Genomic DNA, 26,677 nt, shown 5'->3' with positions numbered 1-26,677 from the left:
GGTCCAGCCACCCAACTTCCGGTTTTGCGGCCTACGATTTCCGCTTGCAACCGACTTCCGCCAGCTGCCCGCCCACTTCCGGTGGCCACCCCCGAATGCAGACCACTTCCGGATCGGAGCATTTCCGGCGCAACTTCCGGTTCCGCCTCCCACCCCATGAGCCTCTTCCGGTCCGGAGATGCATTTCCGGTCTACTTCCGGTCCCTCGCGCAATTTCCGCTTCCGCCGCCTCAACCCGTTTCCGTTTTGAACCCATTTCCTGTCCCCGCCCACCGTTTCCGGCCCCGCCTTCCCCCCCTTACCGGAAGTGACGGCTCTGATGACGGCGGCCGCGCTGTCGCCGCGGGCGTTGCGCGCCCTCACAGTGACGTCATAGGGCGTGGCGGGGCGGAGCCCCCCCAGCGTCAGGGTGTGGCCAGGCGCGAGGAGGGTGGCGGGAGGGGGCGGGGCCCCGGGGCCCTTCGCGCTGGGGGTGGGGGAAGACCGGAAGTGAGGGGTGGGCGGACCGGAAGTGGGAAAGAACCGTGCCGGAAATGGACCCCGCGTCACCGGAACTTCCGTGAATGCCCCACTGGGAGACCGGAAATGGAGGGGACGGGATTGGAGGGGGACCCGGAAGCGGGGTTGGGACCCTGAGGAGGACCGGAAATGAGGGCTGAACGGACCGGACGTGACGCAGGGCACCCATGGGGGGGCCGGAAATGGGGTCGGGGGGGGGTCTCCAGGCGGTTTTGGGGGGTTCCTCGGGGGATTTTGGGGTCTCCCATGGGATTTTGGGGTCTCCTTGAGCTGTTGAGGGTTCCTCATGAAGTTTTGAGGGTTCCTCATGGGATTTTTGGGGGGAACTCAAGAGATTTTGGGGTCTCCTTGAGGTTTTGGGGTCTCCTTGAGCTTTTGAGGGTTCCTCATGAGGTTTTGAGGGTTCCTCGTGGGTTTTTTGGGGGGACCCCAAGGGATTTAGGGGTCTCCTTGAGCTTTTGAGGGTTCCTCATGGGTTTTTTGGGGAGAACTCAAGGGATTTTGGGGTCTCCCATGGGTGTTTTGGGGTCTCCTTGAGCTGTTGAGGGTTCCTCATGGGTGCTTTTGGGGGGACCCCAAGGGATTTTGGGGTCTCCTTGAGCTTTTGAGGGTTCCTCATGGGTTTTTTGGGGAGAACTCAAGGGATTTTGGGGTCTCCCAAGGGATTTTGGGGTCTCCTTGAGCTTTTGAGGGCTCCTCATGGGCTTTTGGGGGGGACCTCAAGAGATTTGAGATTTTGGGGTCTCCTTGAGCTTTTGAGGGTTCCTCATGGGTTTTTTGGGGAGAACTCAAGGGATTTTGGGGTCTCCCATGGGTGTTTTGGGGTCTCCTTGAGCTGTTGAGGGTTCCTCATGGGTGCTTTTGGGGAGAACTCAAGGGATTTTGGGGTCTCCCAAGAGATTTTGGGGTCTCCTTGAGCTTTTGAGGGTTCCTCATGGGTTTTTTGGGGAGAACTCAAGGGATTTTGGGGTCTCCCAAGAGATTTTGGGGTCTCCTTGAGCTGTTGAGGGTTCCTCATGGGTGCTTTTGGGGGGACCCCAAGGGATTTTGGGGTCTCCTTGAGCTTTTGAGGGTTCCTCATGGGTTTTTTGGGGAGAACTCAAGGGATTTTGGGGTCTCCCAAGGGATTTTGGGGTCTCCTTGAGCTTTTGAGGGCTCCTCATGGGCTTTTGGGGGGGACCTCAAGAGATTTTGGGGTCTCCTTGAGCTTTTGAGGGTTCCTCATGGGGTTTTTTGGGGGATCTCAAGGGATTTTGGGGTCTCCCATGGGTGTTTTGGGGTCTCCTTGAGCTTTTGAGGCCCCATGGAGGGATCTCATGAGGGTTTCTGGCTCCCAGCAGGGTTTTTGGGGGGCTCCCCATGGGGTTTTGGGGGTCCCCATGGGGTTTTGGGGTGCCCATGGGGGTCGGGCCCCCCCTTACCTGACGAGGAAGCTCTGGGGCAGCCCCCCATCGAAGCCGGGGGTCCAGGCGAGGCTGAGGGAGGTGGGGGTGACCCCCGACACCCGCAGATCTTGAGGGGGGTCTGGGCGGTCTGGGGGGGGGGGGGGGGGCAAGGGGTTCCCCACAGCCCAGAGGGACCCCATCTCCTCCAGTGCCCCCCAGTATCCTCCCAGTGCTCCCCAGTTTCCTCCCAGTGTCCCCCAGTATCCTCCTAGTACTCCCCAGTATCCTCCCAGTGCCCCCAATATCCTCCCAGCGCCCCCAATATCCTCCCAGCACCCTCAATATCCTCCCAGTGCCTCCCAGTATCCTCCCAGTGTCCCTAATATCCTCCCAGTGCTCTCAATCTCCTTCCCAGTGCCTCCCAGTACCCTCCCAGTGCCCCACTGCATTGTCCCAGTGCTCCCAATATCCCTCCCAGTGCCCCCCAAAGTCCTCCCAGTGTCCCCAGTGTCCCTCCAGTCCTTCCCAGTCCCCTGCCAGTGCCTCCCAGTACCCTCCCAGTGCCCACTGCATCGTCCCAGTGCTCCCGATATCCCTCCCAGTGCCCCCAAGGTGCTCCCAGTGCCATCCAGTCTCATCCCAGTTCCTCCATTACCAAGCTGAGCTTTCCCCTTGACACTGGTACCCACCCCTACCGGTACAGTAACCCCCCAGTACCAAATACCCTCTCAATACTGGTACAAGATGCCCCTCCCAGTACTAATACCACCCCCCAGTACCAGCTACCCCCTGATACCAGTATGAACACCCCGATACCAGTAACCCCCTCCCAGTGCCGGTACCAGCAAGCCGGAGCTGGAGGCGGCGCCGGACGGTGCCCAGTGCATTCTGGGCGACGCAGACGAAGGTGCTGAGGGTCCAGTTCTGGTACTGGTCCCAGTTCTCATCCTGGTGCCAGTTCTGGTACTGGTGCCGGTTTCGGTTCTTGTACTGGTCCCAGTTTAGGTACTGGTCACGGAGGCGGGCCCCGATCCAGGGTGATGTTGCCACGGTGAGGAGGCTGCTGGTCCAGGGACCCTCGCGCCACTGGTGCTCCTGGAACCTGGGGTAGAACCGGAACCAGTTTAGGGCAGAACTGGGACTGGGACAGGGCAGAACTGGGACTGGGATGGGACAGAACTGGGACTGGGCTGGTCCAATCGGCCCCAGTTGCCCCAGTTGGCCCCAGTTGGCTCTGGATGGGCCCTGATTGCATCTGATTTGGCCCAGTTGGGCCTGGTTTGGTGCAGTTGGCCCCAGTTAAGCCCAGTTGGGTCTGGTTGGACCCAGTTGGCCCCTGATTGAACCTGGCTGGTTCCAGTTTGGCCCAGTGGGGTTTGATTGGGCCCAGTTGGGTCTGGTTTGGCCCAGTTGGCCTGGTTGGCCCCAGTTGGGTCTGGTTTGGCCCAGTTGGCCCCGGTTGGTCCCAGTTGGGTCTGGTTGGCCCCGGTTGGGTCTGGTTTGGCCCAGTTGGCTCCAGTTGGCCCCAGTTGGGTCTGGTTTGGCCCAGTTGGCCCCAGTTGGCTCTGGTTTGGCCCAGTTGGCCCCAGTTGGGTCTGGTTTGGCCCTGGTGGGACTGGTTTGGCCCAGTTGGCCCCAGTTGGGTCTGGTTTGGCCCAGTTGGCTCCAACTGGACCCTTTTGGCTCTGGTTTGGCCCAGTTGGCCCCAGTTGGGTCTGGTTTGGCCCAGTTGGTTCCAGTTGGCCCCAGTTGGCTCTGGTTTGGCCCAGTTGGCCCCAGTTGGGTCTGGTTTGGTCCAGTTGGCTCCAACTGGACCCTTTTGGCTCTGGTTTGGCCCAGTTGGCCCCAGTTCGGTCTGTTTGGCCCAGTTGGGACTGGTTTGGCCCAGTTGGCCCCGGTTGGGTCTGGTTTGGTCCAGTTGGCTCCAGTTGCCCCGGTTGGCTCTGGTTTGGCCCAGTTGGCCCCAGTTGGCTCTGGTTTGGCCCAGTTGGGACTGGTTTGGCCCTGGTTGGCTCCGATCGGGCCCTGTTGGTTTGGGTTTGGGCCGGTTTGGCCCAGTTGGGCCCAGTTGGCCCCAGTTGGCTCTGGTTTGGCCCAGTTGGCCCCAGTTGGGTCTGTTTTGGCCCAGTTGGGACTGGTTTGGCCCAGTTGGCCCCGGTTGGCTCTGGTTTGGCCCAGTTGGCCCCAGTTGGCTCTGGTTTGGCCCAGTTGGGACTGGTTTGGCCCTGGTTGGCTCCGATCGGGCCCTGTTGGTTTGGGTTTGGGCCGGTTTGGCCCAGTTGGGCCCAGTCGGGCCCAGTCTGGCCTAGCTGGGGTACCTGGCCTCCTCGGGGCGCAGCGGGTGGCCCCGGTGCTCCCAGCGCAGCTGCACCCCGGGCACGCCCTGGGCGCGGCACCGCAGCTGCGCCGTGTCCGCCCCATCCGGCACCAGCACCGGCACTGGCTCCGCCTCCGGCTCCGCCTCCAGCTCGGGGCCATCTTGGGGGGGGGGGAGGGGGGAAGGGCTGGGATTGGCCCCCCCCCCCCCCCCTCCCCCACCCTGGGGTGCCCCCTGGCCTCAGCGTCCCCATGATTGTCCCCCCCCTTGGGTGTCCCCCCATTGGGTGTCTCCCCTCTCCCTCGTGTCCCCTCATTGGTTCTCCCCTCTTTGGGTGCCCCCCCATTGGGTGCCCCTCAATTGGGTGTCTCCCATTGGGTGCCCCCCCCCATGGATGTCCCTCATTGGGTGCCCCTATTGGGTGCCCCCCCCATTGATGTCCTCTATTGGGTGTCTCCCATTGGGTGCTCCCCCCATGGACATCCCCAACTGGGTGCCCCCCCATTGGGTGCCCCCATTGGGTGCCCCTCCCATGGATGTCCCTAATTGGGTGCCCCCCCATTGGGTGCCCCTCCCATGGATGTCCCTAATTGGGTGCCCCCCCCATTGGGTGCCCCCCCCATGGACATCCCCAACTGGGTGCCCCCCCATTGGGTGCCCCCCCCATGGACATCCCCAGTTGGGTGCCCTCCCATTGGGTGCCCCCCCCATGGACATCCCCAACTGGGTGCCCCCCCATTGGGTGCCCCCCCCATGGACATCCCCAGTTGGGTGCCCCCCCATTGGGTGCCCCCATTGGGTGCCCCCCCCCCATAGACATCCCCAACTGGGTGCCCCCCCATTGGGTGCCCCCACCCCCCCAGACATCCCCAACTGGGTGCCCCCCCCATTGGGTGCCCCCCCCATGGACATCCCCAGTTGGGTGCCCCCCCCCCCCCCCCCCAGACATCCCCAACTGGGCCCCATTGGGTGCCCCCCCCCCATTCCACATCCCTCATTGGCTGCCCCCCCCTCGCCCCGCCCCCCCCCCCCACCCCCCCCGGCGGCACCCACAGCGGACGACGAGGCGGACGATGGCGCGGGCGGGGGGGCGGCACCCCGGTGTCGACGCGGCACTCGTAGGGGCCCCCCAGCTCCCGCCGCGCCCCCCGCACCCGCAGGCGCCCCACGGGGGGGCCCCCCTCGGCCTGCAGCTCCCCGGGGAGCCCCTCGGCCCCCGCCCCCGCCTCCGCCTGCGGGGACGGGGACGCCGTCACCCCCCCCCGTGTCCCCCCCGTGTCCCAATGTCCCCCCCGTGTCCCCCCCCCGGCCCCCCCGTGTCCCCCCGTGTCCCCCCCATGTCCCCCTGTGACCCCCCCGTGTCCCCATGTCCCCCCCATATCCCCTCATGTCCCCCCATGTCCCCCATGTCCCCATGTCCCCATGTCCCCCCGTGTCCCCATGTCCCCATGTCCCCCTGTCCCCCGTCCCCTCATGTCCCCCCATGTCCCCCCATGTCCCCCCATGTCCCCAATGTCCCCCTGTCCCCCCGTCCCCCCATGTCCCCAAATGTCCCCATGTCCCCCATGTCCCCAATGCCCCCCCATGTCCCCCAATATCCCCAATGTCCCCAATGCCCCCCGTGTCCCCAATGTCCCCAACTGTCCCCATGTCCCCCAATACCCCCCGTCCCCAATGTCCCCATGTCCCCCATGCCAACCCCATGTCCCCCATGTCCCCCATGCCCCCCATGTCCCCAATGCCCCCCCATGTCCCCCATGTCCCCAATGTCCCCAATGTCCCCCATGTCCCCAATGTCCCCATGCCCCCCCATGTCCCCCCATGCCCCCCAATGTCCCCCATGTCCCCAACGCCCCAATGTCCGCAACTGTCCCCAAGTCCCCAATGTCCCCAATGCCCCCCCATGTCCCCAACGCCCCCATGTCCCCATGTCCCCCATGTCCCCAATGCCCCCCCATGCCCCCCATGTCCCCAACGCCCCCATGTCCCCAATGCCCCCCATGTCCCCCATGCCCCCATGTCCCCAATGTCCCCCCATGTCCCCAATGTCCCCATGCCCTCCCATGTCCCCCCATGCCCCCCAATGTCCCCCATGTCCCCAACGCCCCAATGTCCCCAATGCCCCCCCATGCCCCCCATGTCCCCATGCCCCCCATGTCCCCCCATGCCCCCCATGCCCCCCCCGTGTCCCCATGTCCCCAATGCCCCCCCATGTCCCCATGCCCCCCCATGTCCCCATGCCCCCCATGCCCCCCCGTGTCCCCATGTCCCCATGCCCCCCCATGTCCCCCATGCCCCCCCATGTCCCCATGCCCCCCATGCCCCCCCGTGTCCCCATGTCCCCCCATGTCCCCATGCCCCCCATGCCCCCCCGTGTCCCCATGTCCCCAATGCCCCCCCATGTCCCCATGTCCCCCCATGTCCCCAATGTCCCCAATGCCCCCCCATGTCCCCATGCCCCCCATGCCCCCCCGTGTCCCCATGTCCCCAATGCCCCCCCATGTCCCCATGTCCCCCCATGTCCCCATGCCCCCCATGCCCCCCCCGTCCCCGATGCCCCCCCGTACGAGGCGCCCCCAGCGCAGGCAGCCGGCGGGCAGGGGGCTGCCTTCGGCCTCGCACAGCAGCTCCGCGCTCCCGCCCTCGTCCACCACCACCGGGTCCGGCACCCGCACGATGGCGGGGGGGGTCTGGGGGGTCAAAGGTCAAGGGCGGGAGGGGGTGGCACGGGCTGCTGTAGGGGGCTATGGGGGCCGTGGGGTGCTGTAGGGTGCTATAGGGTGGTGTAGGGGGCTATGGGGGCCGTGGGGTGCTGTAGGGTGCTATAGGGTGCTGTAGGGGGCTATGGGGGCCGTGGGGTGCTGTAGGGTGCTATAGGGTGCTGTAGGGGGCTATGGGGGCCGTGGGGTGCTGTAGGGTGCTATAGGGTGCTGTAGGGGGCTATGGGGGCCGTGGGGTGGTGTAGGGTGCTATAGGGTGCTGTAGGGGGCTATGGGGGCCGTGGGGTGCTGTAGGGTGCTATAGGGTGCTGTAGGGGGCTATGGGGGCCGTGGGGTGGTGTAGGGTGCTATAGGGTGCTGTAGGGGGCTATGGGGGCCGTGGGGTGCTGTAGGGTGCTATAGGGTGCTGTAGGGGGCTATGGGGGCCGTGGGGTGCTGTAGGGTGCTATAGGGTGCTGTAGGGGGCTATGGGGGCCGTGGGGTGGTGTAGGGTGCTATAGGGTGCTGTAGGGGGCTATGGGGGCTGTGGGGTGCTGTAGGGTGCTATAGGGTGCTGTAGGGGGCTATGGGGGCTGTGGGGTGGTGTAGGGTGCTATAGGGTGCTGTAGGGTGCTATGGGGGCTGTGGGGTGCTATAGGGTGGTGTAGGGTGCTATGGGGGCTGTGGGGTGCTGTAGGGTGCTATAGGGTGGTGTAGGGTGCTATGGGGGCTGTGGGGCGGCGTAGGGTGCTATAGGGTGGTGTAGGGTGCTATGGGGGCTGTGGGGTGCTGTAGGGTGCTATAGGGTGGTGTAGGGTGCTATAGGGTGGTGTAGGGTGCTATGGGGGCTGTGGGGTGGCGTAGGGTGCTATAGGGTGGTGTAGGGTGCTATAGGGTGGTGTAGGGTGCTATGGGGGCCGTGGGGTGGTGTAGGGTGCTATAGGGTGCTGTAGGGGGCTATGGGGGCCGTGGGGTGCTGTAGGGTGCTATAGGGTGCTGTAGGGGGCTATGGGGGCTGTGGGGTGCTGTAGGGTGCTATAGGGTGGTGTAGGGTGCTATGGGGGCCGTGGGGCGGCGTAGGGTGCTATAGGGTGGTGTAGGGTGCTATAGGGTGGTGTAGGGTGCTATGGGGGCCGTGGGGTGGTGTGGGGTGGTATAGGGTGCTGTAGGGTGCTATGGGGGCTGTGGGGTGGTGTGGGGTGGTATAGGGTGCTGTAGGGGGCTATGGGGGCTGTGGGGTGCTGTAGGGTGCTATAGGGTGCTATGGGGGCCATGGGGTGGTGTAGGGTGCTATAGGGTGGTGTAGGGTGCTATGGGGGCCGTGGGGTGCTGTAGGGTGCTATAGGGTGGTGTAGGGTGCTATGGGGGCCGTGGGGTGCTATAGGGTGCTGTAGGGTGCTATAGGGTGCCATGGGGCGCCGTGGGGCACTATAGGGTGCTGTAGGGTGCCATGGGGCGCTATAGGGTGCTATAGGGTGCTGTAGGGTGCCGTAGGGTGCCATGGGGCACCATGGGGCGCTATAGGGTGCTGTAGGGTGCTGTAGGGTGCTGTAGGGTGCCATGGGGCGCTATAGGGTGCTGTAGGGTGCTGTAGGGTGCCGTGGGGCGCCGTGGGGCGCTATAGGGTGCTGTAGGGTGCTGTAGGGCGCCGTGGGGCGCCGTGGGGCAGCTCACAGTGGACGAGGAGGCGGAGGTGGGTGCTGGCCGCCCCCTCGGCGTTGCGGCACTCCACCCCGTAGGCGCCGGCGTCCCCGCGGGTGACGTTGGCGATGTCCAGGCCCCCCCCCTCCACCAGCCGGTGACGGGGGGACCCCTCTGCGGGGGGCAGAGGTCAGGGGTCAAGGGGCGGGGTCAGGGACACGCCCCCACCCCCCCCGGGACCCCCTGAGTCGGGGGGGGGGCACAGTGCCCTCCCAGTGCTCCCAGTAACTCCATATTCCCTTCCCAGTGCCTCCCAGTAACGCCATAGGCCTTTCCCAGTGCCTCCCAGTACATCCCAGTGCCCCCAGTAACCCCATAGCCCCCTCCCAGTGCTCCCAGTAACTCCATATTCCCTTCCCAGTGCCTCCCAGTAACCCCATAGGCCTTTCCCAGTGCCTCCCAGTACATCCCAGTGCCCCCAGTAACGCCATAGCCCCCTCCCAGTGCTCCCAGTAACCCCATAGCACCCTCCCAGTCCCTCCCAGTGCTCCCAGTAACCCCATAGCCCCTTCCACATGCCTCCCAGTGCCTCCCAGTAACCCTATAGCACCCTCCCAATGCCTCCCAGTAACACCATAGGCCTTTCCCAGTGCGTCCCAGTACATCCCAGTGCTCCCAGTAACCCCATAGCCCCTTCCACATGCCTCCCAGTGCCTCCCAGTAACCCTATAGCACCCTCCCAATGCCTTCCAGTAACCCCATAGGCCTTTCCCAGTGCCTCCCAGTACATCCCAGTGCTCCCAGTAACCCCATAGCCCCCTCCCCATGCCTTCCAGTGCCTCCCAGTAACACCATACTCCCCCAGTGCCTCTAGAACCCCTCCCAGCATCTCCAGATCCCCTCCCAGTGCCTCCCAGTAACACCATAACCCCTTACCAATACCTCCCAGTGCCTCCGGATCTCCTCCCAGTGCTTCCCAGTATCCTCCAGTAACCCCATAGCCCCCTCCCAGTGCCTCCCAGTAACACCATAACCCCTTACCAATACCTCCCAGTGCCTCCCAGTGCCTCCAGATCCCCTCCCAGTGCCGCCCAGTAACACCATAACCCCTTACCAATACCTCCCAGCACCTCCCAGTGCCTCCCAGTAACACCATAACCCCTTACCAATACCTCCCAGTGCCTCCCAGCACCTCCCTAACGCCTCCAGATCCCCTCCCAGTGCCTCCCAGTAACACCATAACCCCTTACCAATACCTCCCAGCGCCTCTCAGTGCCTCCCAGTGCCTCCCAGTAACACCATAACCCCTTACCAATACCTCCCAGTGCCTCCCAGCACCTCCCAGTGCCTCCCAGTAACACCATAACCCCTTACCAATACCTCCCAGTGCCTCCCAGCACCTCCCAGTGCCTCCCAGTAACACCATAACCCCTTACCAATACCTCCCAGTGCCTCCCAGCACCTCCCAGTGCCTCCCAGTAACACCATAACCCCTTACCAATACCTCCCAGTGCCTCCCAGTGCCTCCCAGTGCCTCCCAGTAACACCATAACCCCTTACCAATACCTCCCCGTGCCTCCCAGCACCTCCCAGTGCCTCCCAGTAACACCATAACCCCTTACCAATACCTCCCAGTGCCTCCCAGCACCTCCCAGTGCCTCCCAGTAACACCATAACCCCTTACCAATACCTCCCAGTGCCTCCCAGCACCTCCCAGTGCCTCCCAGTAACACCATAACCCCTTACCAATACCTCCCAGTGCCTCCCAGCACCTCCCTAATGCCTCCAGATCCCCTCTCGGAGTCTCCCAGCACCCCCCAGCTCCCCCTCCCAGTGCTCCCAGTGCTCCCAGTATCTCCCAGTGCCTCCAGATCCCCTCCCAGTGCCTCCCAGTAACACCATAACCCCTTACCAATACCTCCCCGTGCCTTCCAGCACCTCCCAGTGCCTCCCAGTAACACCATAACCCCTTACCAATACCTCCCAGTGCCTCCCAGCACCTCCCAGTGCCTCCCAGTAACACCATAACCCCTTACCAATACCTCCCAGTGCCTCCCAGCACCTCCCTAATGCCTCCAGATCCCCTCTCGGAGTCTCCCAGCACCCCCCAGCTCCCCCTCCCAGTGCTCCCAGTGCTCCCAGTATCTCCCAGTGCCTCCAGATCCCCTCCCAGTGCCTCCCAGTAACACCATAACCCCTTACCAATACCTCCCAGTGCCTCCCAGCACCTCCCAGTGCCTCCCAGTAACACCATAACCCCTTACCAATACCTCCCCGTGCCTCCCAGCACCTCCCAGTGCCTCCCAGTAACACCATAACCCCTTACCAATACCTCCCAGTGCCTCCCAGCACCTCCCAGTGCCTCCCAGTAACACCATAACCCCTTACCAATACCTCCCAGTGCCTCCCAGTGCCTCCCAGTGCCTCCCAGTAACACCATAACCCCTTACCAATACCTCCCCGTGCCTCCCAGCACCTCCCAGTGCCTCCCAGTAACACCATAACCCCTTACCAATACCTCCCAGTGCCTCCCAGCACCTCCCAGTGCCTCCCAGTAACACCATAACCCCTTACCAATACCTCCCAGCACCTCCCAGTGCCTCCCAGCACCTCCCTAACGCCTCCAGATCCCCTCTCGGAGTCTCCCAGCGCCCCCCAGCTCCCCCTCCCAGTGCTCCCAGTGCTCCCAGTACGCACCGGGCAGGAGGGCGCGGCCGGCCAGGCTCCAGGCGCAGCTCTCGACGGGGGGGTGGGCGAGGACGGCGAGGGGCAGCCGCACCCCCCCGTGCTCCCGCGCCACCACCAGCGCCCCCTCCCCCACCGAGAACTGGGGGGCATCTGGGGGGGGGGGGGGGCGGCTCCCAGTAACCCCGCGGAGCCCTCCCAGTGCCTCCCAGCAACCCCCAGGAACCCCACAGAGCCCTACCAGTGCCTCCCAGTAACCCCCGGTGCCCTTGCAGGGCCTTCCCAGTAACCACCAGTAACTCCCAGTAACACTAAGTGCCTCCCAGTAACCCCCAAGAACCCGACAGAGCCCTCCCAGTGCCTCCCAGTAACCCCCAGTGCCCTTGCAGAGCCTTCCCAGTAACCACCAGTAACTCCCAGTGCCTCCCAGTAAGCCCCAGGAACCCCACAGAGCCCTCCCAGTAACCCCCAGTGCCCTTGCAGTGCCTTCCCAGTAACAGTGCCTCCCAGTAACACTCAGTGCCTCCCAGTAACCCCCAGGAACCCCAAAGAGCCCTCCCAGTCCCCCCCCAGTCTATCCCAGTCCCTCCCAGTCCCCTCCCAGTCTATCCCAGTCCCACCCAGTCCCTCCCAGTATACCCCCGTGCCCTCCCAGTCCCTCCCAGTCTATCCCAGTCGCCTCCCAGTCCCCTCCATTCGCCTCCCAGTTCCCCTCAGTCTATCCCAGTCACCTCCCAGTCCCTCCCAGTCTATCCCAGTCCCCTCCCAGTCCCTCCCAGTATATCTCAGTCCCCTCCCAGTCCCTCCCAGCCCCCTCCCAGTCCCTCCCAGTCTATCCCAGTCCCTCCCAGCCCCCTCCCAGTCCCTCCCAGTCTATCCCAGTCCCCTCCCAGTCCCTCCCAGTCTATCCCAGTCACCTCCCAGTCCCCTCCCAGTCCCCCCCAGTCCCTCCCAGTATATTCCAGTCGCCTCCCAGTCCCCTCCAGTCGCCTCCCAGTCCCCTCCAGTCTATCCCAGTCCCTCCCAGTCCCTCCCAGTCCCCTCCAGTCGCCTCCCAGTCCCCCCCAGTCTATCCCAGTCCCTCCCAGTCCCTCCCAGTCTATCCCAGTCCCTCCCAATCCCTCCCAGTCTATCCCAGTCCCTCCCAGTCTATCCCAGTCGCCTCCCAGTCCCTCCCAGTATATCCCAGTCCCCTCCCAGTCCCTCCCAGTCTATCCCAGTCCCTCCCAGTCTATCCCAGTCCCCTCCCAGTCGCCTCCCAGTCCCTCCCAGTATACCCCCATCCCCTCCGAGTATATCCCAGTCCCTCCCAGTCCCTCCCATTCCCCTCCCAATCTATCCCAGTCCCTCCCAGTCTATCCCAGTCCCCTCCCAGTCCCTCCCAGTCTATCCCAGTCCCTCCCAGTCCCCCCCAGTCCCCCCAGTCCCCACTCACGGCGCACGAGGAGGCGGTGGGCGGCGCTGACGGCCACGCCCAGGGCGGGGCTGGTGGCCTCGCAGGTGACGCGCTGGCCCTGGTCCCCCACCGCCACCCGCAGCCGCAGGCGCGTCCCCGCCGTCACCCCCCCGAAGGCCCCCGGCGCCGGGGGCAGGGGCTCGCCCGGCAGCCTGGGGTCACGGGGTCACGGGGGTCACGGGGGGGCGTGGGGGTCACGGGGGGTCATGGGGACACGGGGGTCATGGGGGGACATGGGGACATGGGGGTCATGTGGGGACACGGGGACACGGGGGGACACGGGGTCACGGGGGGTCATGGGGACACGGGGGTCATGGGGGGACATGGGGACATGGGGGTCACGGGGGGACACGGGGTCACGGGGGTCATGGGGACACGGGGGTCACGTGGGGACACGGGGACACGGGGGGACACGGGGTCATGGGGGGACACGGGGTCCCGGGGTCACAGGGGGACATGGGGACATGGGGGTCACGGGGTCACGGGGGGACTGGGGGACACAGGGACATGGGGACATGGGGGTCATGGGGTCACGGGGGTCATGGGGGTCATGGGGACATGGGGGGACATGGGGGTCACGGGGGTCATGTGGGGACACGGGGGGACATGGGGTCACAGGGGTCACAGGGGGACATGGGGACATGGGGGTCATGTGGGGACACGGGGACACACAAGGGGACACGGGGTCACGGGGGGACACGGAGACACATTGGGGACGGGGGGGGACACGGGGGACATGGGGTCACGGGGGGACATGGGGCCACGGGGGTCACAGGGGGTCACGGGGCCACATTGGGGCCAGGGGTGGCCACATTGGGGACACGGGGACACGAGGGGTCACAGGGGTCACGAGGGGTCACGAGGGGACATGGGGGGACACGGGGTGACACGGGGGGGTCACAGGGGGACACGAGGGGACACGGGGGTCACGGGCATCACGGGGGGAAACGGGGGGACACGGGGGGACACGAGGGGTCACGGGGGTCACGAGGGGTCACGAGGGGACACGGGGGGACACGGGGGGACACAGGGGGACACGGGGGGGTCACAGGGGGTCACGAGGGGACATGAGGGGACATGGGGGGACATGAGGGGACATGGGGGGATGGGGGGGTTACGAGGGGTCATGGGGGTCACGGGGGTTACGGGGGGTCACGGGGGGACACAGGGGGACACGAGGGGTCACGGGGGGACACGGGGGGACACGAGGGGTCACGGGGGGTCACGGAGGGACACGAGGGGTCACGAGGGGTCACGGGGGGTCACGGGGGGTCACGGGGGACACGGGGGTACACGGGGGGACATGAGGGGACACGGGGGGACATGGGGCCACATTGGGGACACGGGGACACGGGGACACACGGGGGGCCACGAGGGCTCACGGGGGGTCACGGGGGGTCACGGGGGGACATGAGCGGACATGGGGGGACACGGGGGGGTCACGGGGGTCACGGGGGGTCACGGGGGGTCACGGGGGTCAGGGGGGGTCACGGGGGACAGGGGGCGGTGACGCACGGGTGGCCGCGGCGCAGCCAGCGCAGGGCGGGGGCGGGGTGGGCGCTGCCGGCCAGGCAGGTCAGCACCAGCGTCTGCCCCGGCCGCGGCTCGCGGGGGGCCGCCGCGATGGCCACCGACAGCGGGGGGACTGGGGGGACACGGGGTGACGGGGGGGGGCGGCGGTGGCCACCTCGGGGCCACCGCCCCCCCCCCATGGCCACCACCCCCCCGCCATGGCCACCCTATGGCCACCACCGCCACCCCATGGCCACCACCACCATCCCATGGCCACCACCCCCCCGCCATGGCCACCCCATGGCCACCACCGCCACCCCATGGCCACCAGCCCCCCCCCCCATGGCCACCTCAGCAGCACCGCCACCCCATGGCCACCCTATGGCCACCACCACCCCGTAGCCACCCCATGGCCACCCCATGGCCACCACCACCCCGTAGCCACTCCACGGCCACCACCACCCCGTAGCCACCCAGTGGCCACCCCATGGCCACCACCACCCCATAGCCACCCCATGGCCACCCCATGGCCACCACCACCCCATGGCCACCCTGTAGCCACCCCATGGCCACCACCACCCCATAGCCACCCCGTAGCCACCCCATGGCCACCCCATGGCCACCACCACCCCGTAGCCACCCCGTAGCCACCCCATGGCCACCACCCTCCCACAGCCACCCCATGGCCATCCCATGGCCACCATCACCCCACGGCCACCCCATGGCCACCATCACCCCATGGCCACCCCATAGCCACCCCATGGCCACCACCACCCCGTAGCCACCCCGTAGCCACCCCGTGGCCACCCCACAGCCACCCCATGGCCACCACCACCCCCTGGGCACCCCACGGCCACCCCATGGCCACCACCACCCCATAGCCACCCCATGGCCACCACCACCCCGTAGCCACCCCGTAGCCACCCCGCGGCCACCCCCACCCCGTAGCCACCCGGTGGCCGCCCGGTGGCCACCCGCCGGCCCCACCCACAGAGGACGCGCAGGCGGGTGTGGGCACCCAAGGTGGCCCCGCGGGGGTCCCCGCCGGCCTCGCAGCGGTAGGTGGCCCCGTTGTCGCTCGCCGTTGCCGTCACCGCCAGCTCCCGCGTGGTCACCGGCCCCTCGGCCACCTGCGTCCCCTCCTTCAGCGGCCGCCCGTCCTGCGGGGGAGGGGGTGGGGGGTGGGTGGGGGGCACCCATGGGTGTCACGGGGGGGGGTGGGGGTGGGGGAGGGGCCCACCTTGGACCAGGTGAGGCGGGGGGCGGGGTGGCCACCGCGGGCGTGGCAAGCGAGGCGGAGCCGCGCCCCCACCCGAAAGGTGGCGTTGGGGGGCGGGGCCTCCAACCACAGCTCCTGGGGGGGGTCTGAGGGGGGGCGTGGCCTGTGGTAACCCCGCCCCCCCCCCCCCCCGGCCACACCCCCCTACCCCCAAGTTTCCAGTATGGACCAGTTTCTTCTTCCTGCCACACACCAGTATGGCCCAGTCCTCCCCCAATCCCTTCCCAGTCACTCCCAGTCCATCCCAGTGCCCCCTATTCCCCTCCCAGTATATCCCAGTCCCTCCCAGTGCCCGCCAGTCCCCTCATAGTCCCTCCTAAACCCCTCCCAGTATAGCCCAGTCCCCTCCCAGTGACCCCTAATCCCCTCTCAGTCCCCTCCCAATATAACCCAGACCCTCCCAGTCCCCTCCCAGTCCCTCCCAGCCTTTCCCAGTCCCTCCCAGCCCCCTCCCAGTCCCCTTCCAGTATACCCCAGTACCCTCCCCGTCCATCTCATTCCCCTCCCAGTATTCCCCAGTCCCCCCCAGACCCTCCCAGTCCCCTCCCAGTCCCCCCCAGTGCCCCCCAATCCCTCCCAGCCCCATCCCAGTATACCCCAGTCCCTCCCAGTCCCCTCCCAGCCCCCGCCCAGTATTCTCCAGTCCCCTCCCAGTCCCTCCCAACCCCCTCCCAGCTACTGCCAGTCCCCCCCAGTGCCCCCCAGTCCCTCCCAGCCCCATCCCAGTATTCCCCAGTTCCCTCCCAGTCCCCCCCAGTGCCCCCCAATCCCTCCCAGCCCCATCCCAGTATACCCCAGTCCCTCCCAGTCCCCTCCCAGCCCCCTCCCAGTATTCTCCAGTCCCCTCCCAGTCCCTCCCAGCCCCCTCCCAGCTACTCCCAGTCCCCCCCAGTGCCCCCCAGTCCCTCCCAGCCCCATCCCAGTATTCCCCAGCCCCCTCCCAGTCCCCCCCAGTGCCCCCCAATCCCTCCCAGCCCCATCCCAGTATACCCCAGTCCCTCCCAGTCCCTCCCAGCCCCCTCCCAGCTACTGCCAGTCCCCCCCAGTGCCCCCCAGTCCCTCCCAGCCCCATCCCAGTATTCCCCAGTTCCCTCCCAGTCCCCCCCAGTGCCCCCCAATCCCTCCCAGCCCCATCCCAGTATACCCCAGTCCCTCCCAGTCCCCTCCCAGCCCCCTCCCAGTATTCTCCAGTCCCCTCCCAGTCCCTCCCAGCCCCCTCCCAGCTACTCCCAGTCCCCCCCAGTGCCCCCCAGTCCCTCCCAGCCCCATCCCAGTATACCCCAGTCCCTCCCAGTCCCCTCCCAGCCCCATCCCAGTATTCCCCAGTTCCCTCCCAGTGCCCCCCAGTCCCTCCCAGCCCCTCCCAGTGCCCCCCAGTCCCCTCCCAGACCCTCCCAGTCCCTCCCAGCCCCCTCCCAGTCCCCCCCAGTGCCCCCCAATCCCTCCCAGCCCCATCCCAGTCCCCCCCAGTCCCTCCCAGTCCCCTCCCAGTGCCCCCCAGTCCCCTCCCAGTCCCTCCCAGCCCCCTCCCAGCCCCTCCCAGTGCCCCCCAGTCCCCCCCAGTCCCTCCCAGCCCCATCCCAGTATACCCCAGTCCCTCCCAGTCCCCTCCCAGCCCCCTCCCAGTATTCTCCAGTCCCCTCCCAGTCCCTCCCAGCCCCCTCCCAGCTACTCCCAGTCCCCCCCAGTGCCCCCCAGTCCCTCCCAGCCCCATCCCAGTATTCCCCAGTTCCCTCCCAGTCCCCCCCAGTCCCTCCCAGCCCCATCCCAGTATACCCCACTCCCCTCCCAGTCCCTCCCAGTCCCTCCCAGTGCCCCCAGCACCCACGGGTGACGCTGAGCAGGAGGCTGGCGCTGCGGGTGCCCAGCCCGGGGGCCGCGGCCTCGCACACCAGGGGGCGCCCGTGCTCCCGCCGCCGCCCCCGCACGGTGACGTTGGAGACCGTCACCCAGCCACGCCCCTCCGCCTGCGGGGCACCGGGGTCACCGGGGTCATGGGGTCACCCCGCCCACCGGACCCCCCCACAGGGACCCCCCCACCCATGGGACCCCCCCATCCAGGGACCCCCCACCCATGGGACCCCCCCCCCATGGAACCCCCCCCCAGGGATCCCCCCCACCCATGGGATACCCCCCCCCACGGGACCGTCACCCATGGGAGCCCCCACCTATGGGACCCCCCCCCCCCCACCCATGGGACCCCTCCCACCCATGGGACCCCCACCCATGAGACCCCCCCCAGGGACCCCCCACCCATGGACCCCACCCACCCAGGGACCCCCCACCCATGGGAGCTCCCCTCACCCATGGGACCCCCCCACCCATGGGACCCCCCACCAAAGGACCCAGGCACCCAGGACCCCCCCCCACCCACGGGACCCCCACCCATGGGACCCCCACCCACCCATGGGACCCCCATCCAGGGACCCCCCACCCACGGGACCCCCCCCCAGGGACCCCCCCCCCCAGGGACCCCCCACCCACGGGACCCCCACCCATGGGACCCCCACCCACCCATGGGACCCCCATCCAGGGACCCCCCACCCACGGGACCCCCCCCCAGGGACCCCCCCCCCCAGGGACCCCCCACCCACGGGACCCCCACCCATGGGACCCCCACCCACCCATGGGACCCCCATCCAGGGATCCCCCACCCATGGGACCCCCACCCATGGGACCCCCCCCCCCCAGGGACCCCTCCCACCCCAGGGACCCCCCCCCCAGGGACCCCCCCCCCCCAGGGACCCCCCACCCCAGGGACCCCGCCCCCCGGGACCCCCCACCCATGGGACCCCCCCCCCAGGGATCCCCCACCCACGGGACCCCCCACCCATGGGACCCCCCACCAAAGGACCCAGGCACCCAGGAACCCCCCCCCCAGGGACCCCCCCCCCCCAGGGACCCCCCACCCATGGGACCCCCCCCCGGGCTCACCTGGGTGCGGGTGACCTCGGTGGGCGCCAGTTCCCTCCCCGCCAGCCACCAGCGCAGCCGGACTGGGGGGTTACTGGGAGCACTGGTGCAGGACAGGGTCACCGTCCCGTTCTCCGCCACCGTCGGGGTCCCCGCGATCGTCACCTCGGCCGGCGGGTCTGGGCGACACCAGTCCGGCCTCCCAGTATAACCCAGTGCTCCCAGTATGGCCTCCCAGTACCCCCAGTGCCTCCCAGTATAGCTAAGGGACCCCAGTATGGCCCCCTAATATAGCTGGGGGATCCCACTTTGGGCTTCCAGTGCACCCAGTGGCTCCCAGTCCAACCCAGAGCTCCCAGTCTGGCTTCCCAGTACACCCTTGAGCTCCCAGTCTGGCTTCCCAGTATCCCCAGTGCCTCCCAGTATAACCTTGACCTCCCAGTCTGGCCTCCCAGTACACCCAGTGGCTCCCAGTCTGGCTTCCCAGTATCCCCAGTGCCTCCCAGTATAACCTTGACCTCCCAGTCTGGCCTCCCAGTACACCCAGTGGCTCCCAGTCTGGCTTCCCAGTATCCCCAGTGCCTCCCAGTATAACCTTGACCTCCCAGTCTGAGCTCCCAGTACACCCTTGAGCTCCCACTCTGGCTTCCCAGTATCCCCAGTGCCTCCCAGTATAACCTTGACCTCCCAGTCTGAGCTCCCAGTACACCCTTGAGCTCCCACTCTGGCTTCCCAGTATCCCCAGTGCCTCCCAGTATAACCTTGACCTCCCAGTCTGGCCTCCCAGTACACCCAGTGGCTCCCAGTCTGGCTTCCCAGTATCCCCAGTGCCTCCCAGTATAACCTTGACCTCCCAGACTGAGCTCCCAGTACACCCTAGAGCTCCCAGTCTGGCTTCCCAGTATCCCCAGTGCCTCCCAGTATAACTTTAACCTCCCAGTCCAGCCTCCCAGGCCAACCCAGAGACCCCAACCCGCCCTCCCAGTGCCTCCCAGTCCAACTTTAACCTCCCAGTCCAGCCTCCCAGTCTTCCCAGTGCCTCCCAGTCCAACTTTAACCTCCCAATCCAGCCTCCCAGTCCTCCCAGTGCCTCCCAGTCCAACTTTAACCTCCCAGTCCAGCCTCCCAGGCCAACCCAGTGCCTCCCAGTCCAACTTTAACCTCCCAGTCCAGCCTCCCAGTCCTCCCAGTGCCTCCCAGTATAACTTTAACCTCCCAGTCCAGCCTCCCAGGCCAACCCAGAGCCCCCAACCTGCCCTCCCAGTGCCTCCCAGTGCCTCCCAGTCCAACTTTAACCTCCCAGTCCAGCCTCCCAGTCCTCCCAGTGCCTCCCAGTCCAACTTTAACCTCCCAGTCCAGCCTCCCAGTTCAACCCAGAGCCCCCAACCCGCCCTCTCAGTCCTCCCAGTGCCTCCCAGTCCAACTTTAACCTCCCAGTCCAGCCTCCCAGTCCTCCCAGTGCCTCCCAGTCCAACTTTAACCTCCCAGTCCAGCCTCCCAGTCTTCCCAGTGCCTCCCAGTCCAACTTTAACCTCCCAATCCAGCCTCCCAGTCCTCCCAGTGCCTCCCAGTCCAACTTTAACCTCCCAGTCCAGCCTCCCAGGCCAACCCAGTGCCTCCCAGTCCAACTTTAACCTCCCAGTCCAGCCTCCCAGTCCTCCCAGTGCCTCCCAGTATAACTTTAACCTCCCAGTCCAGCCTCCCAGGCCAACCCAGAGCCCCCAACCTGCCCTCCCAGTGCCTCCCAGTGCCTCCCAGTCCAACTTTAACCTCCCAGTCCAGCCTCCCAGTCCTCCCAGTGCCTCCCAGTCCAACTTTAACCTCCCAGTCCAGCCTCCCAGTCCTCCCAGTGCATCCCAGTCCAACTTTAACCTCCCAGTCCAGCCTCCCAGTGCCTCCCAGTGCCTCCCAGTCCAACTTTAACCTCCCAGTCCAGCCTCCCAGTCCTCCCAGTGCCTCCCAGTCCAACTTTAACCTCCCAGTCCAGCCTCCCAGGCCAACCCAGAGCCCCCAACCCGCCCTCCCAGTCCTCCCAGTGCCTCCCAGTATCCCCCACTCACAGGAGACGCTGAGGGTGACGCTGGCGCTGCCCCCCCCGGGGGGGAGGGGGGTGTGGGCGTGGCAGCGCAGGGTGGCCCCGTCGTCGCCGGGGGCCACCGTCATCGTCACCCGGCTCCGCGACACCCCGGGGTGCCCCTCCGTCACCCAGGACCCCGCCAGCGGCACCCCGTCCTGCGCGGGGGGGTCAGGGACCACCTCCCAGTGCTCCCAGTGCTCCCAGTGCCTCCCAGTGCCTCCCAGTGCCCACCTCCCGCCGCTCCCAGTCCCTCCCAGTGCCACAGACCAGTGCTCCCAGTGCCCTCTCCCACCCCGGGGTGCCCCTCCGTCACCCAGGACCCCGCCAGCGGCACCCCGTCCTGCGCGGGGGGGGGCCAGGGACCACCCCCCAGTGCTCCCAGTGCCTCCCAGTGCCTCCCAGTGCCCACCTCCCGCCGCTCCCAGTCCCTCCCAGTGCCACAGACCAGTGCTCCCAGTGCCCTCTCCCACCCCGGGGTGCCCCTCCGTCACCCAGGACCCCGCCAGCGGCACCCCGTCCTGCGCGGGGGGGTCAGGGACCACCTCCCAGTGCTCCCAGTGCCTCCCAGTGCCTCCCAGTGCCCACTTCCCGCCGCTCCCAGTCCCTCCCAGTGCCACAGACCAGTGCTCCCAGTGCCCTCTCCCACCCCGGGGTGCCCCTCCGTCACCCAGGACCCCGCCAGCGGCACCCCGTCCTGCGTGGGGGGGGTCAGGGACCACCCCCCAGTGCTCCCAGTGCCTCCCAGTGCCTCCCAGTGCCTCCCAGTGCCTCCCAGTGCCCACCTCCCGCCGCTCCCAGTCCCTCCCAGTGCCACAGACCAGTGCTCCCAGTGCCCTCTCCCACCCCGGGGTGCCCCTCCGTCACCCAGGACCCCGCCAGCGGCACCCCGTCCTGCGCGGGGGGGTCAGGGACCACCTCCCAGTGCTCCCAGTGCCTCCCAGTGCCTCCCAGTGCCCACTTCCCGCCGCTCCCAGTCCCTCCCAGTGCCACAGACCAGTGCTCCCAGTGCCCTCTCCCACCCCGGGGTGCCCCTCCGTCACCCAGGACCCCGCCAGCGGCACCCCGTCCTGCGTGGGGGGGGTCAGGGACCACCCCCCAGTGCTCCCAGTGCCTCCCAGTGCCTCCCAGTGCCTCCCAGTGCCTCCCAGTGCCCACCTCCCGCCGCTCCCAGTCCCTCCCAGTGCCACAGACCAGTGCTCCCAGTGCCCTCTCCCACCCCGGGGTGCCCCTCCGTCACCCAGGACCCCGCCAGCGGCACCCCGTCCTGCGCGGGGGGGTCAGGGACCACCTCCCAGTGCTCCCAGTGCCTCCCAGTGCCTCCCAGTGCCCACCTCCCGCCACTCCCAGTCCCTCCCAGTGCCGCAGACCAGTGCTCCCAGTGCCCTCTCCCACCCCGGGGTGCCCCTCCGTCACCCAGGACCCCGCCAGCGGCACCCCGTCCTGCGCGGGGGGGTCAGGGACCACCTCCCAGTGCTCCCAGTGCCTCCCAGTGCCCACCTCCCGCCGCTCCCAGTCCCTCCCAGTGCCACAGACCAGTGCTCCCAGTGCCCTCTCCCACCCCGGGGTGCCCCTCCGTCACCCAGGACCCCGCCAGCGGCACCCCGTCCTGCGCGGGGGGGTCAGGGACCACCTCCCAGTGCTCCCAGTGCCTCCCAGTGCCTCCCAGTGCCTCCCAGTGCCCACCTCCCGCCGCTCCCAGTCCCTCCCAGTGCCACAGACCAGTGCTCCCAGTGCCCTCTCCCACCCCGGGGTGCCCCTCCGTCACCCAGGACCCCGCCAGCGGCACCCCGTCCTGCGCGGGGGGGTCAGGGACCACCTCCCAGTGCTCCCAGTGCCTCCCAGTGCCTCCCAGTGCCCACCTCCCGCCGCTCCCAGTCCCTCCCAGTGCCACAGACCAGTGCTCCCAGTGCCCTCTCCCACCCCGGGGTGCCCCTCCGTCACCCAGGACCCCGCCAGCGGCACCCCGTCCTGCGCGGGGGGGTCAGGGACCACCTCCCAGTGCTCCCAGTGCCTCCCAGTGCCCACCTCCCGCCGCTCCCAGTCCCTCCCAGTGCCACAGACCAGTGCTCCCAGTGCCCTCTCCCACCCCGGGGTGCCCCTCCGTCACCCAGGACCCCGCCAGCGGCACCCCGTCCTGCGCGGGGGGGTCAGGGACCACCTCCCAGTGCTCCCAGTGCCTCCCAGTGCCTCCCAGTGCCTCCCAGTGCCCACCTCCCGCCGCTCCCAGTCCCTCCCAGTGCCACAGACCAGTGCTCCCAGTGCCCTCTCCCACCCCGGGGTGCCCCTCCGTCACCCAGGACCCCGCCAGCGGCACCCCGTCCTGCGCGGGGGGGTCAGGGACCACCTCCCAGTGCTCCCAGTGCCTCCCAGTGCCTCCCAGTGCCCACCTCCCGCCGCTCCCAGTCCCTCCCAGTGCCACAGACCAGTGCTCCCAGTGCCCTCTCCCACCCCGGGGTGCCCCTCCGTCACCCAGGACCCCGCCAGCGGCACCCCGTCCTGCGCGGGGGGGTCAGGGACCACCCCCCAGTGCTCCCAGTGCCTCCCAGTGCCTCCCAGTGCCCACCTCCCGCCGCTCCCAGTCCCTCCCAGTGCCACAGACCAGTGCTCCCAGTGCCCTCTCCCACCCCGGGGTGCCCCTCCGTCACCCAGGACCCCGCCAGCGGCACCCCGTCCTGCGCGGGGGGGTCAGGGACCACCTCCCAGTGCTCCCAGTGCCTCCCAGTGCCTCCCAGTGCCCACTTCCCGCCGCTCCCAGTCCCTCCCAGTGCCACAGACCAGTGCTCCCAGTGCCCTCTCCCACCCCGGGGTGCCCCTCCGTCACCCAGGACCCCGCCAGCGGCACCCCGTCCTGCGTGGGGGGGGTCAGGGACCACCCCCCAGTGCTCCCAGTGCCTCCCAGTGCCTCCCAGTGCCTCCCAGTGCCTCCCAGTGCCCACCTCCCGCCGCTCCCAGTCCCTCCCAGTGCCACAGACCAGTGCTCCCAGTGCCCTCTCCCACCCCGGGGTGCCCCTCCGTCACCCAGGACCCCGCCAGCGGCACCCCATCCTGCGCGGGGGGGTCAGGGACCACCTCCCAGTGCTCCCAGTGCCTCCCAGTGCCTCCCAGTGCCCACTTCCCGCCGCTCCCAGTCCCTCCCAGTGCCACAGACCAGTGCTCCCAGTGCCCTCTCCCACCCCGGGGTGCCCCTCCGTCACCCAGGACCCCGCCAGCGGCACCCCGTCCTGCGCGGGGGGGTCAGGGACCACCTCCCAGTGCTCCCAGTGCCTCCCAGTGCCTCCCAGTGCCCACCTCCCGCCGCTCCCAGTCCCTCCCAGTGCCACAGACCAGGACTCCCAGTGACACATCCCAGTGCTCCCACTGCTCCCAGTGCCCTCAGCACCTTGTCACAGTGTTCCCAGTGCCCCCAGTGCCTCTACTTCCCCATCCCAGTGTTCCCAGTGTCCCCAGTACCTTGTCCCAGTGCCCCCAGTGCCTCTACTTCCCCATCCCAGTGTTCCCAGTGCTCCCAGTGCCACATTCCAGTGCTCCCAGTCCCTCCCAGTGCCCATCTCCCAGTGCTCCTAGTACCCCCAGTGCCCCTGCTTCCCCATTCCAGTGCTCCCAGTACCCCCAGTGCCCCTGCTTCCTCACCCCAGTGCTCCCAGTAACCCCAGTACCTTGTCCCAGTGCCCCTAGTGCCCCTTCTTCCTCACCCCACTGCTCCCAGTACCTTGTCCCAGTGCCCCCAGCACCCTCAGTGCCCCTACTTTCCCATCCCAGTGCTCCCAGTAACCCCAGTACCTTGTCCCAGTGCCCCAGTACCTTGTCCCAGTGCCCCCAGTGCCCCTGCTTCCTCACCCCAGTGCTCCCAGTAACCCCAGTACCTTGTCCCAGTGCCCCTAGTGCCCCTTCTTCCTCACCCCAGTGCTCCCAGTGCCTTGTCCCAGTGCCCCCAGCACCCTCAGTGCCCCTACTTTCCCATCCCAGTGCTCCCAGTAACCCCAGTACCTTGTCCCAGTGCCCCAGTACCTTATCCCAGTGCTCCCAGTAACCCCAGTACCTTGTCCCAGTGCCCCAGTACCTTGTCCCAGTGCCCCCAGTGCCCCTGCTTCCCCATCCCAGTGTTCCCAGTGCCCCCAGTACCTTCTCCCACTGCAGAATGGGAGGGGGGTTGCCCCCCCGGACGAGGCAGACCAGTCGCAGGGTGTCCCCCGCCCGCACGTGGGGTGACTCCAGTCCCTCGATGATGGGTGGGCTGGGGGGAACTGGAGGCACTGGTTAGACTGGGAGGCACTGGGAAGGCCCAGAGCCTCCATGGGGGGGGGGGGTTGGGGGTGACTGAGGGGGACTGGGGGTGACTGGGAGGCACTGGGAGGGTCCAGGGCCTTCGGGGTGGGGACTGGGGGGCACTGGGGGGGGTCTTGAGGGGCACTGGGAGGGGCCAGTGCCTTCGTGGGTGGGGACTGGGGGGGACTGGGAGGCACTGGGGGGGCTTAAGGGGGCACTGGCAGGGGCTGGTGCCTTTGTGAGTGGGGACTGGGGGATACTGGGAGGCACTGGGAGGGTATTTAGGGGTCCCGGGGGGTATTTAGGGGTCCCGGGGGGTATTGGGGGGTCCCTGGGGGTTTTGGGGGTCTCGGGGGTATTTGGGGGGTCCCAGGGGGTATTGGGGGGTCCCCAGGGGTATTGGGGGGTCCCAGGGGGTATTTAGGGGTTACAGGGGTATTGGGGGGTCCCCAGGGGGTATTGGGGGGTCCCTGGGGGTATTGGGGGTCCTCGGGGGTATTTAGGGGTCCCTCAGGGTATTGGGGGGTCCCCAGGGGGGATTTGGGGGGTCCCGGGCGGGATTGGGGGGTCCCAGGGGGTATTGGGGGGTCTCCAGGGGGTATTTAGGGGTCCCTGGGGGTATTGGGGGTCCTGAGGGATATTGGGGGGGTCCCCGGGGGTATTGGGGGTCCCCGGGGGTACTGGGGGGCCCCGGGGGTATTGGGGGGTCCCAGGGGGTACTGGGGGGCCCCGGGGGTATTGGGGGGTCCTGAGGGATATTGGGGGGTCCCGGGGGGTACTGGGGGGCCCCGGGGGTATTGGGGGGCCCCGGGGGTATTGGGGGGTCCCAGGGGGTACTGGGGGGCCCCGGGGGTATTGGGGGGCCCCGGGGCGTTGGGGTGACTCACAGAGGACGTCGAGGGTGATGCTGGCCTCCGTCGGGGCCGGCCCGGCCTCGTTAGCGGCCGAGCAAACGAGGCGCTGGCCGTGGGCCTGGCTCTGCGGGGTCAGGCTGGGGCGGGGGGGGCGGGCTCAGGGGCCAGACTGGGCCAGACTGGGCCAGACTGGGCTGGACTGGGCCAGACTGGGCCGTGTTGGCCTGTACTGGTCCATAGGGGCTCGCACTGGTCCATACTGGCTCATACTGGGCCGTATTGGCCTATAACGAGCCATACCAGTCCATACTGGCTCATACTGGGCCATACTGGCCCCTATTGGCCTATACTGGGCTGTACTGGGCCATATTGGCCTATACTGAACCGTGTTGGCCTGTACTGGTCCACAGGGGCTCGCACTGGTCCATACTGGCTCATACTGGGCCGTATTGGCCCCTATTGGCCTATACTGGGCCATAGTGGCTCACACTGGGCCAGACTGGGCCGTGTTGGCCTGTACTGGTCCATAGGGGCTCGCACTGGTCCATACTGGCTCATACTGGGCCGTATTGGCCTATAACGAGCCATACCAGTCCATACTGCCTCATACTGGGCCATACTGGCCCCTATTGGCCTATACTGGGCCGTACTGGGCCATATTGGCCTATACTGAACCATGTTGGCCTGTACTGGTCCACAGGGGCTCGCACTGGTCCATACTGGCTCATACTGGGCCGTATTGGCCTATAACGAGCCATACCAGTCCATACTGCCTCATACTGGGCCATACTGGCCCCTATTGGCCTATACTGGGCCGTACTGGGCCATATTGGCCTATACTGAACCGTGTTGGCCTGTACTGGTCCATAGGGGCTTGCACTGGTCCATACTGGCTCATACTGGGCCGTATTGGCCCCTATTGGCCTATACTGGGCCATAGTGGCTCACACTGGGCCAGACTGGGCCGTGTTGGCCTGTACTGGTCCATAGGGGCTCGCACTGGTCCATACTGGCTCATACTGGGCCGTATTGGCCTATAACGAGCCATACCAGTCCATACTGGCTCATACTGGG

At 67.4% G+C, this 26,677-nt stretch overlaps 1 protein-coding gene across 1 annotated transcript; it reads right to left on the bottom strand.

The window, feature by feature from the left end:
- Positions 1-16: 16 nt before the first annotated feature.
- Positions 17-26,391, bottom strand: NPHS1 (NPHS1 adhesion molecule, nephrin; the record flags this gene model as incomplete). Its single annotated transcript, XM_082339217.1, is given in 21 exon segments — positions 17-466; positions 1,941-2,052; positions 2,747-3,006; positions 4,223-4,382; positions 5,275-5,311; positions 5,313-5,453; positions 6,789-6,908; positions 6,910-6,911; positions 8,595-8,735; positions 11,259-11,399; positions 12,682-12,854; positions 14,218-14,347; positions 15,206-15,374; positions 15,455-15,579; positions 17,322-17,460; positions 18,428-18,585; positions 20,467-20,638; positions 24,606-24,727; positions 25,637-25,740; positions 26,092-26,177; positions 26,254-26,391. Coding segments are annotated over 21 exon segments (3,080 nt in total), but the record flags the coding sequence as incomplete, so codon positions are not given.
- Between the last annotated feature and the right edge of the window lie 286 nt (positions 26,392-26,677).

This window comes from Platalea leucorodia (genome assembly GCF_965183815.1).
Source record: "Platalea leucorodia genome assembly, contig: HAP1_HAP1_SCAFFOLD_564, whole genome shotgun sequence".
In the NCBI taxonomy this organism is placed as follows: Eukaryota; Metazoa; Chordata; class Aves; order Pelecaniformes; family Threskiornithidae; genus Platalea; species Platalea leucorodia.
The sequence above is the reverse complement of the archived record's forward strand: the minus strand, read 5'-3'. Positions and strand labels throughout refer to the sequence as shown.